This window comes from Vicia villosa, linkage group LG2 (assembly GCF_029867415.1).
Source record: "Vicia villosa cultivar HV-30 ecotype Madison, WI linkage group LG2, Vvil1.0, whole genome shotgun sequence".
Lineage (NCBI taxonomy): Eukaryota > Viridiplantae > Streptophyta > Magnoliopsida > Fabales > Fabaceae > Vicia > Vicia villosa.
The window spans coordinates 109,796,332-109,813,764 of record NC_081181.1 but is presented as its reverse complement, the minus strand read 5'-3'; the positions used below and the strand labels follow the sequence as shown (position 1 = coordinate 109,813,764).

General features: G+C 31.6%; 1 protein-coding gene across 1 annotated transcript; it reads right to left on the bottom strand.

Moving 5' to 3' along the window:
- Window positions 1-229: 229 nt before the first annotated feature.
- LOC131651780 (protein RGF1 INDUCIBLE TRANSCRIPTION FACTOR 1-like) lies at window positions 230-2,614 on the bottom strand. Its single transcript, XM_058921470.1, has 4 exons — window positions 2,362-2,614; window positions 2,022-2,219; window positions 1,328-1,543; window positions 230-846 (listed from the first exon to the last, which is right to left on the bottom strand). Exons 1-4 carry the CDS (start codon window positions 2,425-2,427, stop codon window positions 601-603), a joined length of 726 nt encoding a protein of 241 aa, XP_058777453.1. The 5' UTR covers window positions 2,428-2,614; the 3' UTR covers window positions 230-600.
- Window positions 2,615-17,433: the final 14,819 nt, after the last annotated feature.

Below are 17,433 nucleotides of genomic sequence, written 5' to 3'. Positions count from 1 at the left end.
TAATTGAATTTTTTTTATACAATTTTAACTAACTTTTTTAATTAACATAATTTTGCCTTTCAAAATGAATTTAACACTCACGAATTCAGAATCAGAATTGAATTTAAACCGAGGACCTCTGATTAAGTTGAAAACTGAATTAAAACGCAAGATCTTTATTAAGCTGGGAAGACATTCCTAATAATCTTGTGAATAAAAGTAAATGCAGTACATGTAGAAAGAATATATATAAAATAAGAAAAGATCCCTTTTATTTTTGTATTTCCATATATAGACATACCACCTTTTTCAAGGAGTACACATTGTCATTCCCTTTTCCACCACATCTTACTAACCCCACATTTACATCCTCAACCACAAAACTTAGGTATAATTACTTTAGTAAAAAAGAGACTTACTTCTTCTGCTAAATGCACCACCAACTATTTCACAGGTGTCTTTTATTTTCTACTACCCAACTTTCTCCACTTCTATTGGATTTTTGCTATATACACCAAACACTAGAAACACCACTATAGAAAAACATTAAAAAAAAAGAAAAAAGAAAAGATAGTACTTGACATAGGGTCATTTTAGCAAATAAAATAAAATTACCAACTATTAATAATACCAATTATCTATCCCCAATGGGGCTCTATGTGGTATTCCCTTTCTTCTCTTGGCTGTTCTGTAATTAACAGAAGTTGGAGGTGGTGTTGATGGTGTGAAGCTTTGAACTTTGATTTTCTTCTGACGGCTATGAATGTGGTTGTTGCTGTTGTTGCTACTGTATGAATCTTCAGAATCTGATGCCATTGCTGTTATCTGTTTCTTTCTCTTCTGGAAATTCTTAGATGTTCCTACAATCTGCAATTCACATTCACATTGATTAGTTAATTAATCAATCAATTGACAAAAAGAAATCAAAATTGAATACAATTATTAACATAAGTTTGTTGAATAGTAGTTTTGATTTTTGCAAATTAAGGACTAAAAGTCAATATTCAAATGTTGATATTCATGTTTGTTTAATGCTTTGAAGAAATTAAGGGGAAAAGATTAAATTGATGATACAAGAGTCTCGTGAATCAAAGGGTACACATTGTGAAAAAGTCAACTTAAGTCATTTTAACACACAAAGTTTTCTTTTTGCTTGAAAAGTAAGCTAAACAAAATCAAATTCCAATTTTTGAAAATTGTATAGTTCTTAAAAAACTTTGATGAAAATACATTGATCCGAGCTATGAAGCACAGACACAGACACCACTGTCGCAGAAATCCAGACACAATCCTTAAATGGCACAAGTAATGCTTTGAAATTTGATTAATTGAATGCAAAGTAAAGTACCTTGCAACCAAGAGAGCAGAACCGGAAGGAATCGAGAAGACTACGCTCGCAAACTTCACAAGTGTTTGTGACACCTTTCCCTGGCCTTGGCTGAGGCCTTTCATTCAAGAAAACAACTCTTGCACTGTTGATAATGTAGGTTTGAACACCAGTAATGTCCAATACCTTCTGAATCTCATTCACCCTAATCACATCATGGTATGAAGATCTTCTAATCTGTTCAAATCAGACAAAAACAAACACCAAACTTAGTACATTCAATTGACATAAAACCATAAAACCATAGTACATTAGACACTAGACCATAATAGTTAAACTTCAATCCCACATAAAACACTCATTTCATTCAAAGTAGCTTAAAATCAGCTTAACTTTGTTCCCACATAAAAAATTCATTCAAAATAGCTTAAAACCAGCTTAAAAGTACATTCTTTTTGAAGTTTCAAAAATGAAAGACAATGTTAAGTAACAATTTTAGGCAAAAAGATATTTGAATAACCTGAAAACTATGAATGACGGTATAGATCTCAGCACAGAAAACAAAGCTGAAATTTTTACCCAAAAAAATCAGTCAAAAACGAATCTAAGCAACCCATCAAACAAAATGTACACAAAATGTGTCAGAATCTAAGTTTTAGTGCAAAAAGTTGAAGACTTTGATGAATTGTTGAAGATTCAACAATGAACAACAAACCTGAATGAAACTATGATCTTTATGGTATGCAAGACAGAGTGAACAGATAGGACCATTCATACAATCCAAACAATACATGTTACATTCACTTTTGTGTGAATCAGCATGTAACTTGCATTGAACAAAGAAATTTTCTTTCAGTAAAGGTTTCAACCATGGTGGCCATCTATTATCATCCTCTTCAGGACCTCCAGCACCCTATTCAAAAAAACCAGAACAAAACAAAAGTCAATTAAAACAAAAATACAATGTTAAAAATAAAATTATTAAAAACATTAACATTAACATTAACATTGACAAAAACAAAAAACTGAACAATAACCTAGTATTATTCAAATACCATGATTCTTCTGTTTTTTGGTTTGATTTCTCTGACAGAGGTGTTGTCTTGGTTTTCAATTGCCATTCGTGTGTTGTGTTTGGTTTGAATGTGAGAAGGTGAATAGTGTGTTAGTTTGAGTTGATGGAGAGAGAAAGAAGAGAAAGAGGTTTGAAGTTGAGAGTTTGAGAAGAAGTAAAGAAGGGCTGAGGAGGGAATGGGTTCTTGTAGGACTTGGAAGCGGTAGAGAGAGGTTTTTTAGAGAGAGAAAGAAGAGAGAAGGTTAGGGTCGTTCTTATCCGCACAAAGTCTTCATCCAAACCTAGCTCCGAACCTGAACGTAAACCCGAACCGAAACTAAGATGCGTTCGGGGCAAGGAACCCACCTCCTTCTTTCCTTTTTAATCGTTTTTTAAATATTAGGCGCACATTCAAAATGTATATTTCTTTTAAATATAAGTTTTATTTAGTAATATTATAAGTGTTTAATTGTTATGCAATGCATTCTAATCATTCAAATTAGTTAAGTTAAAATAAAAATTAAATATTTTAAACAAACATTTTTCACATTTTTATTATATATCAATTAAATTCATATTATGATACAAGGGTTGTTTGTTATATAATCTTTTTAAATAATTTTTATATGATCATATATTTATTAAAAAACTAAAACAAAACTTTAAATGAAAATTAAATTAAAATATTTTAAAATATTTTCTATTTTTGTTATTTTTTTTGCATGATAAAATTTTAAAAATTATTTTGATTATTTTTAAAAGATTTTTTATAAAAAAAATAATATTATAGAAAAATATTTTAAAATGGAAATATAGTTCTAGAAAAAACAAGATTATTTTCTTAATTCATAAAAAATGAATTTGAAATAATTTCTAGAATTTTTTAATGAATTTTCATTAAATTAGTTTTAAAAATAGTAAGTACATTTTTAGAATTTTTATAATAAATAAAATCAAAAACCTTATTTAAATTGCTAAATATCTATAATTTCCAAATATAATTATAACTATAATTAATATTACTAATTTGCTTTAAAATATAAAAAGTTAATCATAAATATATGTAAAAAATAACTTAATAATATTTAGGTACACATTAAGTACATTACTAATTTTTAAGAGTTTAATGAAATGCAATGACATTATAGCTGTCAAAAGGGATTAATCCATATGACTCAACTCGTCAAGTCCTAAAAATTATAGATTTTGGTTTAGAAATTAGAGTCCATATAGTTTAGGTTTTTTTAACACGATACTAAAAAGCTCGTTACCCATTAGAGATAGCCTATATAGATTTTGGGTTAGGGCTTTTTTAACCCGACTCTAAAAAAGCTCGTTACCCATTAGAAATAGTCTATATAGATTTTGGGTAATTCATTAGGTCCGCATGATTATAAATTTTTAAAAATATATATTAATATTTATATTGTCTTACTCTAAAATAGTACATTATTTTTTTCACTTCACTAAATTTTATCTCTATTATATTCAATCTTTCTTTTTTAAAATATTATACATCAATATAATCATCGTACTATATTATTTTATCATACTATATTAGTTTTTTTCTTATGTTAAATATTAAAGTATTATTTTATACAATTTAGATAAACACATTATAATATTTATAAAAGATAATGTATTATTTTAAAATGTATTATATTTAAAATAATATAATTTTATTTATAATAAATATGATGGAGTTTTTACTTTATTTTTTCAAATATTATGGACTTTTGACTCAGTCCTAAAAAATCCAGAGTCTGTCAGGACCAATCGGTTTTAGGTCGGTAGTCTATTTTGACAGCTCTAATTATCAGTGTAAAAAAGTTTAACATAATCACCAAATTAAAACATATCACTCTACCATATCATATAAATATTTTAAAATTCTCATTCTGAAATCACGAAATACCGTTGATTAATCCATATAAAATTATTTTTCACTGTAGCATATCTCTTTTCTCATTCTTTAATATCTTCAATTATTTAATAAATTTTTTTAGAGAACTTCATTCAACCCTATTGAATAGCACAACTATAAACAACAAAACTCTATTCCAAGTTCCAACTTAAAATCTATTGTTAAATTGAAAGAGATAAATAACTTCATCAACACTATTGGGTCATTTTCACATTCTTTCTTTGATCTTATCATTCATTTTTTATAATTATTAAAAAAAATCACTTTCAATTTCTATTAATTAAATTTTCTTTCGTCATCCGTGATTAAAGCAATATTTTCCCACCAAGTATTCATGTAGGCATGCTTATTTCATCCACTAGTGAGTCAATAAACTATAATAAGCAATGTCACCCTTTTCTTATATATGGTAAAACATCTGATGGTTTTTTTAGTAATGCTATGGCTATGTCCTAGTCCAACTTGAATTTGTTATCAATATATGAAAAATCTTTCAATTGTTAACCAAAATGTACTAGCTATATTAGGTCATGTCCCTACTATTTGTATAAAAAGATGAAACCGTTACTATTCCTTTCATAAGTCTTTGTTTGTCAATGTAAAAATGTAAATGAGCTAATCATAGTTTACAAACAAACATGAACTTTGTTTGGCAGCAGGTGGTTAATTTCATAAAGATATACTAAATGCTAAACAAAAGTTATATGGCGTTTGAAATAATAATTCTAAATAATTAATACTTAATCGTATTAATAATAGAAAGCCTAATAAACAATCGGAAGTGTAGGCATCATGTTGTGGCCCTAATCATGTGGGTTAGGTTTTGGTTGGCCGCCCCTAATTAGAGTCTAACAGAACCACTTATCTGATTCTAGAAACAATATTTATTTCAAAAAGTAAAATGGTACGGTTTATTTGATTATGCAATTGTTAAAGGGGTTGGTTGGTTCACCTGTGTAACATGCATAAATATATCTAATGGATTTAGAGTATGTTTAGTTCAGTATCAAGAAATGGATATAATCAATTGAAGAGGGATTTTGAGTACGTGCTATTGATTTTTTTGGCAGGGTGGCATGGAGTGAATATGTAAAATTAACACTCCAGTGTTTAAGTCAGTCCAAGATTTAAGATGATTGTAGTAGTGAAAAGTGAAAATCGGAGAACGTACATTGTTTTTAATATAAACTGACTTTTATACTTTGAATCGAGTGAAAATGATTTGAAATTAATTGAATCTCAATTATTTGTTTTTTTATTAATTCAATTATTTGTTCCTTTGATCGGTCTAAAATAGAGTATATTTAGTTATTTAGCAATGAAAATTGATTTTGTAAGATTTGAGTATGATATAAAATAGTTGAAAATTAATTAATTTATATTTGTTTACATTCTTATAAGATAGATATGTTAATTTGACTCATGTCCAATAAGTATATGTAAAAAAATATCCATAAAAGATAGGATAAAATTCCATAAAATAGATACGGACACGAGTAATTATTCACTAAATTTCATACTCGCACAATCATTTATATTGTTAAATAAAAATACATGTCCATCAATTTTTTAAAAGACTAGTAAGATACACATGCTCCCGCACTGGTAAATTTATTTGATATTGTATAAAATATATTTAGATACTTGTAAATTTGAAATGAGTGACTTAATTATTAATGAACAATGATCATATAAACTCAGTTATGAAAATTTAACATTTGAAAACAAAATTTTCTTTAAAATAAAGGTAGTTGTTGATTAAAATAAAATAGATATTGTGCTAGTAATGATCCATGAAATAAAAAATTATTTGATGTGATATAAATACAAATGCAAAATTTGAAATGATTTGCCCAAGATATTTTGTTTAGTTTTCTAGAAAGGAAAAAAAGTTGAACAGGTACCCTGCTTGGTTTTACTACATTTGTCACTTTGTGGCTTAAAAGGGGGAGTAGAAGTTAAGTATACAGGAGGTGTTTGTGCTGAGGGGGAGTCTATTTGGTGCTTTGGTGCTTGTAGGAATTTTTTTGCTGCTGGCTCTGATGGATGGTTTTGAGGGGGAGCTGTTATCCCCACATATTTTTCCGTTCCTGTATTTTTGTTGACAGATTTATTTGGTTGTTTTAGCCAAAATGTGCCAAAGGGGGGAGATTGAAGGTTCTCTGATGGTTGACATGCATTTTGCTAAAACATATTGAGGAAGATCATATTGAAAGAAATGCAAGATGAACTAGCACTCAGACTTCAACATGTCAAACAAGATGTCGTAACATTCTGTCATGACATCCTGACTGTAGGAGCTGATCTGGCAAGTGAATCAGGCGGTTTTATTTGCTACAAGAATCTCATGTTTCAGCTCAGAATATTTGGAGAAATCAATTAGATGATATTTTTACCAAGATTAATTCAATCAAGAGATTTCCACACTTTCTATTATTGGAGAGAATATAGGAAAGTTTGGATTGAAGACCTATTTTCTTAGAGATCAAGTAGCAGATTTTTTGGCAGCCTATATGCTGCGATTTGAAGCCTAGTCCAATCGCAGATATATTTATAAATAGAAGGGTTGTAACCGAGTTTTAGGTGGAACTGATATTATATGTTTTAGGGTTTTAGGAATCCTTATTTTCTGTGAGTTTCATATGTGTACATTCACAAACCTGTAGGTGTTGAATGCTGTGTGATCTCCGAAGATTTTAAGCAAGGAGAGTATTTCATCCTCGTAAGCTTTTAAGTATCGAGGAGTGTGTGTCTTGGAAGAGTGTCTTCTGGTTTCTTTGTTTCTTTTATTTTGTCACAGGGCATTGTGAATGAGGGGATTTGAGAAGGATCTCATACCTAGGTGAGTCTTAGGTAGAAGTCATAGGAAAGATAGTGATTAAGTGAGAAGTATAAACTGGGACTGTTTAACTTCGAATTGATACTATCGTATATTGGTTTCATTCTTGGCTTGGTAGCCCCCAGAGTAGGAAGGATTGTTCCAAACTTGGTAAACATATCACTGTGTTCTTTACTTTCTGCATTATTATTATTGTTGCTATCATACTTGTTCATAATTGTTAAAGTGCTCAGATATTATGTCGTGACATCTCATTCGACATCACATATCTGATACCATAATTTCAAGGCGAGTAGAGTCACATTTCTTTAGCGAAAAACAAGCATTATGACAATGAGCTCTAAAGCAATATCCTAGTACTCGTAGAGGAAGAGGCATACGCCCAATCATTCTCTTTTTAGTCCGCTAAAGAAGGAACTATACTTGTTTTATTTAAGGTTTTTTGATTTAGAAGACAAACACTTGCACAATGAGTCATACGGAAGTATGCAAGTACTCAGTAAAGGAAGAGTCCAATGCTTAATCACTTCCTTTTCATTCCTTTTTAATGTGAAAAAGAAGTTTTGAAAAATAATCCTTGACATTGGATCAAGTTTTTTTTAGTGAGAAGGAACCAAAGTCCCCATTTATCGTGAAAACGATTTTATGTTTTATCATGATGTAAAGAAATGAATGAATATTGCTAAGGAGAAGATGAAGTGTCAAGATAATTGCATGTTCGTTTTGTGCAACACCATAAGGGTTTAAATCCTAACATTAATCTAAAATTAACCCCTAGATTCAAAATCTAGCTAATATTTCGTTTAGATAACTAAACTCCTAAGGGTTCATGTCTAATCAATTAACCAATTAATTAAACAAGGACAATATCCAAGCAAAATTCAAACATATTTTAATTCACAAGTTAAACAAGTCATGAATTAAAAATAAGTAATAACCAAAGTATAACCATGATAAAAAAATAAACCAAAATTAACAATTAACCAAATAATTAAAAATATCGTAAATCAAAAGTAATATCCTAATCAAAAAGAATTTCAAAAGATCTAAATCTCCTAAAATTGATCCAACCTTAAAAATTAAATCATAAAATAAGTCCTAATGAGGATTAATTAAAGAAACCCTTAGTGAATTAAGGTTTTTATATTCTAAAAAGATTAAATAATTCACAAATTTCTAACAAGAAACTTAAAGAAATAAAGTTAAAACAACAATCTGCCATGGGGTGAGAAGTGGAAAAAATGGTGTCGAAAGAGGAAAGGCGTTGGGCCCAGGGTTAAGCCCAAGTTCTATTTTCTTGTTTCAATTTTTTTTAGAGATGGGGGTGTAGCTAAGTAGAAGCCCAAATGGGCTTTGGGAATAAGCACGAATTAAGGATCAGAAAGAGGGAAAAGGACCCCAAGCGCATGATTCATTAAGATAGCCATTCTTACTCATCTCTCATACTCGCTCACCACCAAAAATTTCCCCGCTGCACCGGAGATCGCCTCTAGTGGCGGGGCAACCCAGAAACGCCTCAAAATGAAACAAAACTACTCGCCTCACTGTCCTTAATCTAAGTCTTATGTTTAATTCTTCATCGAACCATAAGATCTTAACTAATCGAACCTGAGACTAAAACCCTAAAACTTATAAAAAAATCAAATTAAACGCCAAGGGTTCACCAAATCTAGCAACAATCATGGGAGTACGAACCACCATAAGAATAAGAGCAATGTTATATGAAGAGAGTGATAAAATAGGGATGTAGATCCTACCAACAGAGACAAGATTTTCCTCGATAATTGTTGCAAGTGAAGATGAAGGAGAAATAAAGTAGAGCAATGTTGTATTAAGCGATGAGGTTTGATTTTAACAGTTTGTTAGGGGTTGTGCTTGTTGAGTGCGAATTTAAGTCAGGATTTGTGTTTCTTTGAATTGATTTTAGTGAAAAATTGTGAGAGAAGTGTGTTTGTTTGAATGAGAATTTACGAGTTTAAAATTTTGACTTTTGAAGGGAATTGACGTAACCAACTTGGGCAAGTTAGTTATTGTTTGGACAAGTGGTAGTTGGTTATAAAGTTTGTTAAGGAATTTAGAGAGAAGTTAGAGTGAGGTTTTGAGAATTTCAGGTTTGTTAGTTAGTTTATAGAAGGGTTAGAAGTCTAGTTAAACCAAAAGGGTTGTATTTTATCTGTCGAAAGTTGAGACGGTGGCATAGTGAAAAACTCTGAAGTCTGTGACGGATACTAGAAGTTTTCTAGGTTTAGCTGGTTACTACCACAAGTTTATTAAGGGATTTTGTAAGTTAGCTTTGTCATTAACTCAGCTAACCAGGAAGGGTCAAGCTTTTGTTTGAATGTGAAATGTAAAGAGACTTTCCAAGAGCTTAAGAAGAGGTTGACATCGACTCCAACGTTGATTTTTCCAAGTCCAACAAAATCATTTGAAGTATATTGTGATGCTTCTAAGATGGGTATGGGTGGTGCATTGATGCAGAATGGACAAGTTGGGGTTTATGCATTGATACAACTTAAGGTTCATGAGAAGAATTATCCTACGCATGACTTAGAGTTGGCTACCGTTGTGTCCGTGCTTAAGATTTGGAGACATTATTTGTTTAGCTCTAGATTTGAAGTGTTCAGTGATAATAAGAGTTTGAAGTACCTATTCGTTCAAAATGTGTTAAATATGAGACAGAGGAGGCGACCAGAATTGTTGAAGGATTATGAATTGGCTTGAATTACCATCCTTGTAAAGCCAATGTCGTAGCTAATGCACTGATTCGGAAGTTGTTGCATATGTCGACATTAATGGCTAAAGAAGTAAAACTAATTTAAGAGTTTAGAGATTTAAGTTTGGTTTGTGAAGTCACACCGCAAAGTGTGAAGTTAGGTATGTTGAATCTTACTAGTGGTATTTTTGAAGAGATTAAAGAAGTTCAGAGGACTAATTTAAAACTGGTAGATCATTTGGTTTTAATCAATTATGGTGGAGATGTAATCTAGAGAGGGGATTACTTGAGTTGTTAATGCATTATTTTAGGATCAGAGAGGGGTCTTAATGCATTGATTTGATAATATGCTCATGCATCATATGAGTTATGTTCAGAGGTATGTCAGCTAGTTCAGAGAGGGGACTATTGGCTTATCCCAAGCTCAGAGAAGGGGATTGGAGCTTAGAGAGGGGTCACATGGGTTCAGAAAGGGGACCCGGTTCCCGAGTGAACCAAATGTTGAGTTGGTACCACATGTATATGCATTAAGTTGCACAATTGAGTTGCATAACATAAATTAGTTGTATGCATAATATCTTGGTTGTGTGTGATTGTTGAATTGGGTGTGAGAATGTATTGTGTAATACTGTAAGTGATTATTTGTAAAATGTATATGTGTTGATATCCTATCTTGCAGTATATGCCTGTTATTATTGAATGTGATTTCTCACCCCTTCTATTTGAATGTTGCCTTTACATGGGCATCATGGAGATACTCAAGAGTAGCATTGGCTGAAGAAAGTGGAAGATAGCTATTCAAGTGGCTTCCGATAGTTTGTTGTTTTATTAGTAAGGTCTTGCTATGATCAAGTAACATCGGGCTGGGAACATTTGCTTTCATTTGTTTGGTTTTGTTTTGTTGGAGTTTACTAATTATATTTTGTTAAGATCTTAAAGTGTTGAGAGTTGGATAATACTACTCCTTTTGTTTACGTTATAACATTTGTGGTTTATGAGACTAAATGTTATGAATACTATATGTTTTTTGTATTGCTTTAATTATGATTTCACTGCAATGATACCAGATGAGTTGGATGTCGTGTAAACATCCTATGTACATATGAGATGAATTGATATCGTGTAAGCATCCTAAGTGCAAAAGTGTGCATTAAATTTTTTTATTGTAACCCCAGTTACAAAGCAGACCATGTTTGTTGTGTGTGACACTCTAAGTGGTTATATTTTATTTACTTAAATTATTTGATAATTATGTGTGGGGTTTAAGGTATTACATTAGATCCTCCTCTTTTCAGTGTTGTCATCAATATGTCATTGACGTCATCTCCCACAAGCCAACCTCCCCTCATGTTCTACACCACACAATGAAGGTTCTCCTAAAGATCTTTCCTCCCATCTTCCCTAGGACACGCGTAAATCAGAGTGAAAAACCACTATTTGCCATTGAAAGTGTTGCATTCTCATGTGGATGCTTAACTCTCGTCTGGAGGAATTGAAAGTGTTGCAATTCAATTGATATTGACATTTTTTCCTTTCTCCATCCCATTGTGATACTTTCTGAGTACCCTAGAACCTCTGTGCATGTAAAACCATCGAAACCCAAAGTAGTAAATTTCTTCTTCAGAGTTATGGGATCCACTATAGTTTCAAGAACAATGAAAATACTTGGGGAAATAGTTTTAATATAGTTATTACAAACCTGGAAAAAGGCCTTGTTAGTCGTGCCTCTACAATTCGAGATGAAGATTTTTATTTTCTTTAAAATCATAAAGATAATGAATTGTTGAGGTTGTTTCCTTGTTGTTGCTTTGGCGTTTCCTCCACTAAAACCATATCTCTTTTCTCTTCTTCATCGTTATCCTCTTTCACACTTGGATACTCCAAATACTCTACGCCTTTTTCGCAACTCTTAACGCCCAATTTCTCAACTTTCTTAATGCTAGAATCAACCATATTCGATTCAACCCTAACAACTGCACTGTGGCCTTCAACGTCTATTGGGCCTAAAGATTTTTTTAGCTTGGACTATCTCTTGGTTTGGCCCAGAGTAGTGATCTCCAAGTTCGAACTCACCAAGGATAAATCCAATTTTGCACTGCATTCCTCTGGCCCGTGGTCCCTTTTCAATATCCTCCAACAATTGGTCCATTCGTATCCTCATAATTCCGTGTGTCCTTCCCCCTTTATGTTTTTTCCTTCATCACTCCCTTAGATGCTATTACGAGCATGTGATTCATGTCAGGCTTTTTAGTTGGCTTTCTTTTTTCTGTTGATACCTTTTCATCCACGTGCATGTTTTCTTCAACTCTTTTCAAATCATTGCTTTTATTGACCTCCAATTTATCTTCACCTATTGAAAACTCCCCTTTACTAAGTGACCCATGTTGTGTCTTCATGCTGGTCTCCTCTAACTCATTCCCAATAGGTTACTCATCTTCTTTCTGGAGTAACATGATTCTAGAATCGGTCCCACCATTGCTAATGTTATTATCTTTCCCGTGATCACTTTGCTTCGTCTAGATTCCTCCTTGCTCCTATATACCTTTGAATTTCCTTGGACTCTTGGTTTTTTGAAACACAGTCCAAAGTACCTTACTGACTTGTTGATTACTTATGGTTTCCTGTCCCTTGACTTGCACACACCCGACTTCCTTGTTGCCCATCTCCACCGCACATTTCTCTTTGGCCACATAACTAGAAGTTTCATGCCCAAATCTTCCACAAACAAGACACAAAGGATGATGTCCTTCGTATTCCATTTTATAATGCTTTCCTTTTATGGAAAATATGGCTAGAAGCGGATTTTTTCAAATTCACCTAAACACGCATACCAACATATTTCCCTATTTCTCTGGATAAGGTTGTTTTGTCCACCTTAATTGTCTTTCCAATTCGGTTTCCAACGAATGTTAACACCCTTTGATCATAATATTCTATAGGCAAGTCTTAGATTCTCACCCACACCATAATAGGATCAATAACATATGTGTTAGTGAAGAAGTTTGCACGCCATTCACGTACCGTAAGATAGTGGTCGTAAATAAGACAAGGCCCTTCCAAGAGTACAACTTGTTAATCTTCTTCCTATGTGAACGTATCAAGATAGTAATTTTGCTCTAGATCAATAATGTTCAAGGCTTCTATTTTCGCCCACAAATGATTAAGCCTTGTCTTCAAAGCTTTGAAGCCCGATCTTCTGCCCATCATTTTCACAACGACGCCTTTCTTCCAAGGTTTCGCGATTCTGCATTTTTCGTCCTCCATTAGAACTAATTCAGGGCACTCATAATCTCCTACCTTTCTTTCTTCCACTTGCATTTCTTCTAAACAATCTTCTCCTTCAGCAATTTCCTCTTCTCGTGACTTCTTGAGTCACTCTCTCGTAACCATGTTCTTGTAAGGCACCACCGTGTTAGGGCTAGTAATCCTCCCCATTCTAGTGATTTTCTCTTCCTTTTCTACCGTTACAGAGGTCATAACTCCTCGATCTTTGACTTTATTGGTGCTTCTTTCTCGCTGATCATCTTCTTGCACATGAACTATGGTTTGTCGCAGCAAACTTCAATAAGAAAATTGACGTTCTTCCTCCTTAGGGACCACTTCTTACTATGTGAAAAAGATGCATTGCAGATGAATAAATTTTATTAGACACATGAATAAATTTTACTAAAAATTAAATTATATGATGTTTGTTAACCATTTTAAGTGTTGGAAATTTATGCAATTGTATTAAATTGTTTCATAAAATTTTTAGAAATGTAAACAAATTATCACCAAAAAAAATATTTTTATATTATACACAACTCACAAACTCAACTCAATTCGTAAATGATTGAGTTTATTTATTTTTGACTATAAAATTAGGAGTTGAGGATGAAATCAACTTATTAAGATCTAAATAGATTGGGTAACAAGTTGTTACCTTAAAAATCTTTTAAGGTTTTTAGGTGGCGTAGTTATGAAAGAGTCTTATGAACTAAAGGATTTTGTCTTACAAAATGCAATGTAAGGGAGCTGAGGTCGAAAATGGAGAAGAGCCGAAAAAAGTTATAAGTTAGCAAAGGGACAAGTCGACGTGATGGACAAATAAGGTGGTCGAAGTTGTGTCTGTCGACCACATTAAGAATTGAGACTTATAAAAAGTTTTGATTATATTTATATGGTAGAGATTTGCGACGAAGTAATGGCTTGAGCGGGATAAATTTGAAATTCGAAAGTACCAGCAGTTACAGAAGGAGTATTTCAAAACAAGCGCCAAAGACGTGGGGAGCGGTTATATTAAGACGTGTCAAACGTATAGCAGGCTTTAGTCTGTAGGCAGTTAGTTTGTAGTCATTATAAATAAGGGGTCCAACGAAGGATTCTGAGTGTTCATTTGTACTAAATCACTTGTAAAAACTTCACATTCCAAGCGTAAGGAAGAAGAAAGTTTCAAGAGTGTTAATGTACGTGGATCACCACTTTTTCAATGCAATTTCCTTTCTTCTCAATTATTCCTTTTGAGTATCTTGTTTTAATCTTTTTTATTTTTGAACAGTTCTTTTACATCGTTATCTATGTTTTCGACACTGATTCTATTGCAATAATGCAATTCACCAAAGATGCACTCGTTGTGTATCTCTTTTAAGTATGTTATAGCTTTTTGTCGGTCATGAGTCACCTTCAGTCGATAACGTCAACGTCTTTTGTGAAAAACCATACTTGTTCAACGCTTTGGAGAAAACCTTTTCTCACAGAATCAAGTTTTATGTCGAATTGAACAAGTTATACTTAGTTACATTAGCACATGTCTTAGGATCAACTAGTCTATCCTGCAAGTGACCCTTAGTTTTTAGGCTTTGGGAGGACTAGCAGTTGTTTACCATTTTCTACAGTAAACACAAGTTAGATCAAACTCAATTCAATTCAACTCGTGTACATCTCTAGATAAAGATGTCCTAGCATCACATTGAAAGTTGAACTTACGAGGCATTATCTTTTAGTATGCGAGTCGACTATTTAACAACCCAACTAACCTTGCTTTAGTTTTATTTATGTGAATTAACAATTTTATCAATAACAAAATTAAAATAAAAACTTTAAATTCAATTTTAATTAAACTAAATTCAAAACGATTAAGTTTTTTAAAATAATGCTTGTGATCAAATGCTTACTTTACACCAACAAAAGATTGAGTTCAACTTTTAAAACTTTTTTTTAAAAGACACTCTTTAAAAGTCTTGATAAATATCTTTAGATATTTAGTTTTGTGAAAAAATAAAATAGAAGTCAATCTAAGCAAGGCTTGAGATGAACTACAAAAAAGGGTAGGATATCTTAACCTACAAATACAAGTGGTAATGTATAAGCACTTTCCTTAACTTTTCACATTAGTTACAAGAAAAAATCTTCTTGTAGGGACCAATGACATGTTGCCAAGTCCAACTTGTTTGCCAAATATCTCATATGCTAAGAAACTTTCAACAGCTTCAAATAATTAGCTAAATTTCAAAAAAGATCGCTGTTGAGGTCTACCATAAGCCTATTTTATCTTCTCCTTTAAGAAACCCAATTTTTGTGAGTGGAAAATGACTCCAAACTCAGTTACTATTTTATTTTATTTTATTTTTAAATGAAATCAAACATAGATTTTGATGATTTTATAGCGTAAAAACTCACGTAAAGTTATTTGGAATTCATATCTTTCTCGAATCAAAGTATTGTATAAGATGTACACTAGAAAACAGCAACTATATTTTTATTTGCACCTTATGCTTTAAATATTTTTGTTTTGTGAACCATATCTTTGATACGATCAATCAATGGATAATCTATATATTGTTTAATGTTGGTGACTTGGTGTTACGTAAGAATTAAGATGTAGTAAGAATTTTTTTTATCTATATAATAATATTCAAGCTAGCATCTTTCGAGGTTAATTATTTGAAGAATGGTGCATTTTGTTGTGGATCACATCCAATTGTGGATTTTTCATTGTTCTTTTGTTTGATCTGTTAATAAATAAATTTCAGAAACTGTCGATTAATATATTAAAACAACACGCGTGATTACCACGGTATTTCATGTTTCAGTGAACACAATAATACTGGCCAGATGAAAACTAGTAGTATAATATCTTGTTGTTTATTTGTAGTAAACAACTTTTATTTATTTATACTTTTTTTTCATTTTTCTCGGTTGTTAAAGCATAGGCTATTAGAACACCTTAAGAAAATATTATGTGTGAGTTTGATGTTTAACATAAAGTTTAAGACAATTGTATCACTCTTGTTGAATCACAATCATATTTGATACGAAAAAAGTTTAAATCGTACACACTTTTATTTATGTACAGAAACGTTTGACGTTACTTCTGAAATTTTTTTTTAAATTTAAATAGGGGATTGTTGGAACATGTCATATTCCGATAAGTATATGAATTTGAAAAAGTTTCTTAATTTCTACATTGTTAGAAAAAATAAATTGTTTGTGCGTTAGTTGAAAGTATTCCTTCATCTCACATTACTTTTTTTTGATAAGCAAAATAGAATTAATAAGCACAAGGGGTGCTAACCCATGGTTACATAAAGAAAAAGAAAAGCCCCCAACAAAGAAAAGGGAACACCACCTACGGAAGACCGATACACGTAGTCGGATTCGCATACCAATCCGTCCAAACCATAGTATCTCCTACATTATAGCAATAAAGAAGTCATTCTCAAGCAAAATTAAGAATATTACCCTCATTAAAGAGAACCTCATTCCTACAACACCAAATACTCCAACAAAAAGCCAACCCAAATAGCCAACTAGTATCTACCACAAAACTAGACTTACATGCTAAATCCAAGGCTATAAAACGAAGAAAAAAATTACCCGAAAAAGAAGATGAATCGAGCCGAAGCCAAGCACAAAACTTACTCCACATTACTTAGATTAGAGATCTTGTTTAACTTACTTCACTATATAAGAAAATTATTTGTTTTATTCCAAAACACACTAAAAATTTATTTTGAGTTTTTTTTCCTCACTCATTATTCTGCGTCTTTTAAATTGTCGAAGGGCAACTTCACCTCTTTCTTTTTATTTGTTGAATTTTTTAAATACTTTCTTAAATTCTTTTAAGAGAATTATTTTAATTTCTTCTCATTTGAATTTAGAAATTATAAAAAAAAATTATTCTCTTTAAAGTATTAATTGAATTTTTCATTAATTGAGAAAATATTTTGAATGGTCAAATAATCATTATTGTATTCTCTTTGAGAATTATTTGAATTTCTCATCGTTTGAGAAATTGTTAAGACTCATCTATATACCAAATAATATGAGTGATATTTATATCATATTTGACTAGTTTTTGAATAATGAGATGGTGTATTTGAGTTATCATACTGTTTACGGTGATTTCCGGTAAACAACCGCTAGTCTTCCAAACTATAATAAATATGATTTGGTTACTTGCAGGATCGACTAGATTGATCCTAGGACACATAGTCAAGAAGATTGTTATCAATGTTCATTTGAATCATATTCGTAATTTGTCCTCTTCGATGAGTATTGTTTGATTCAAGAATCTTGGTAATTGTTTCGTTATATGTAATTATAACTTCAACAAGAA

Coding starts and splice junctions, on each gene's coding strand:
- LOC131651780 (XM_058921470.1), bottom strand. CDS start 2,427: ATGGCAATTGAAAACCAAGACAACACCTCTGTCAGAGAAATCAAACCA. Junction 2,220..2,361: donor CAAAAAACAGAAGAATCATG/GTATTTGAATAA, acceptor TTTTTTGAATAG/GGTGCTGGAGGTCCTGAAGA. Junction 1,544..2,021: donor AAGATCATAGTTTCATTCAG/GTTTGTTGTTCA, acceptor TGATTTGAACAG/ATTAGAAGATCTTCATACCA.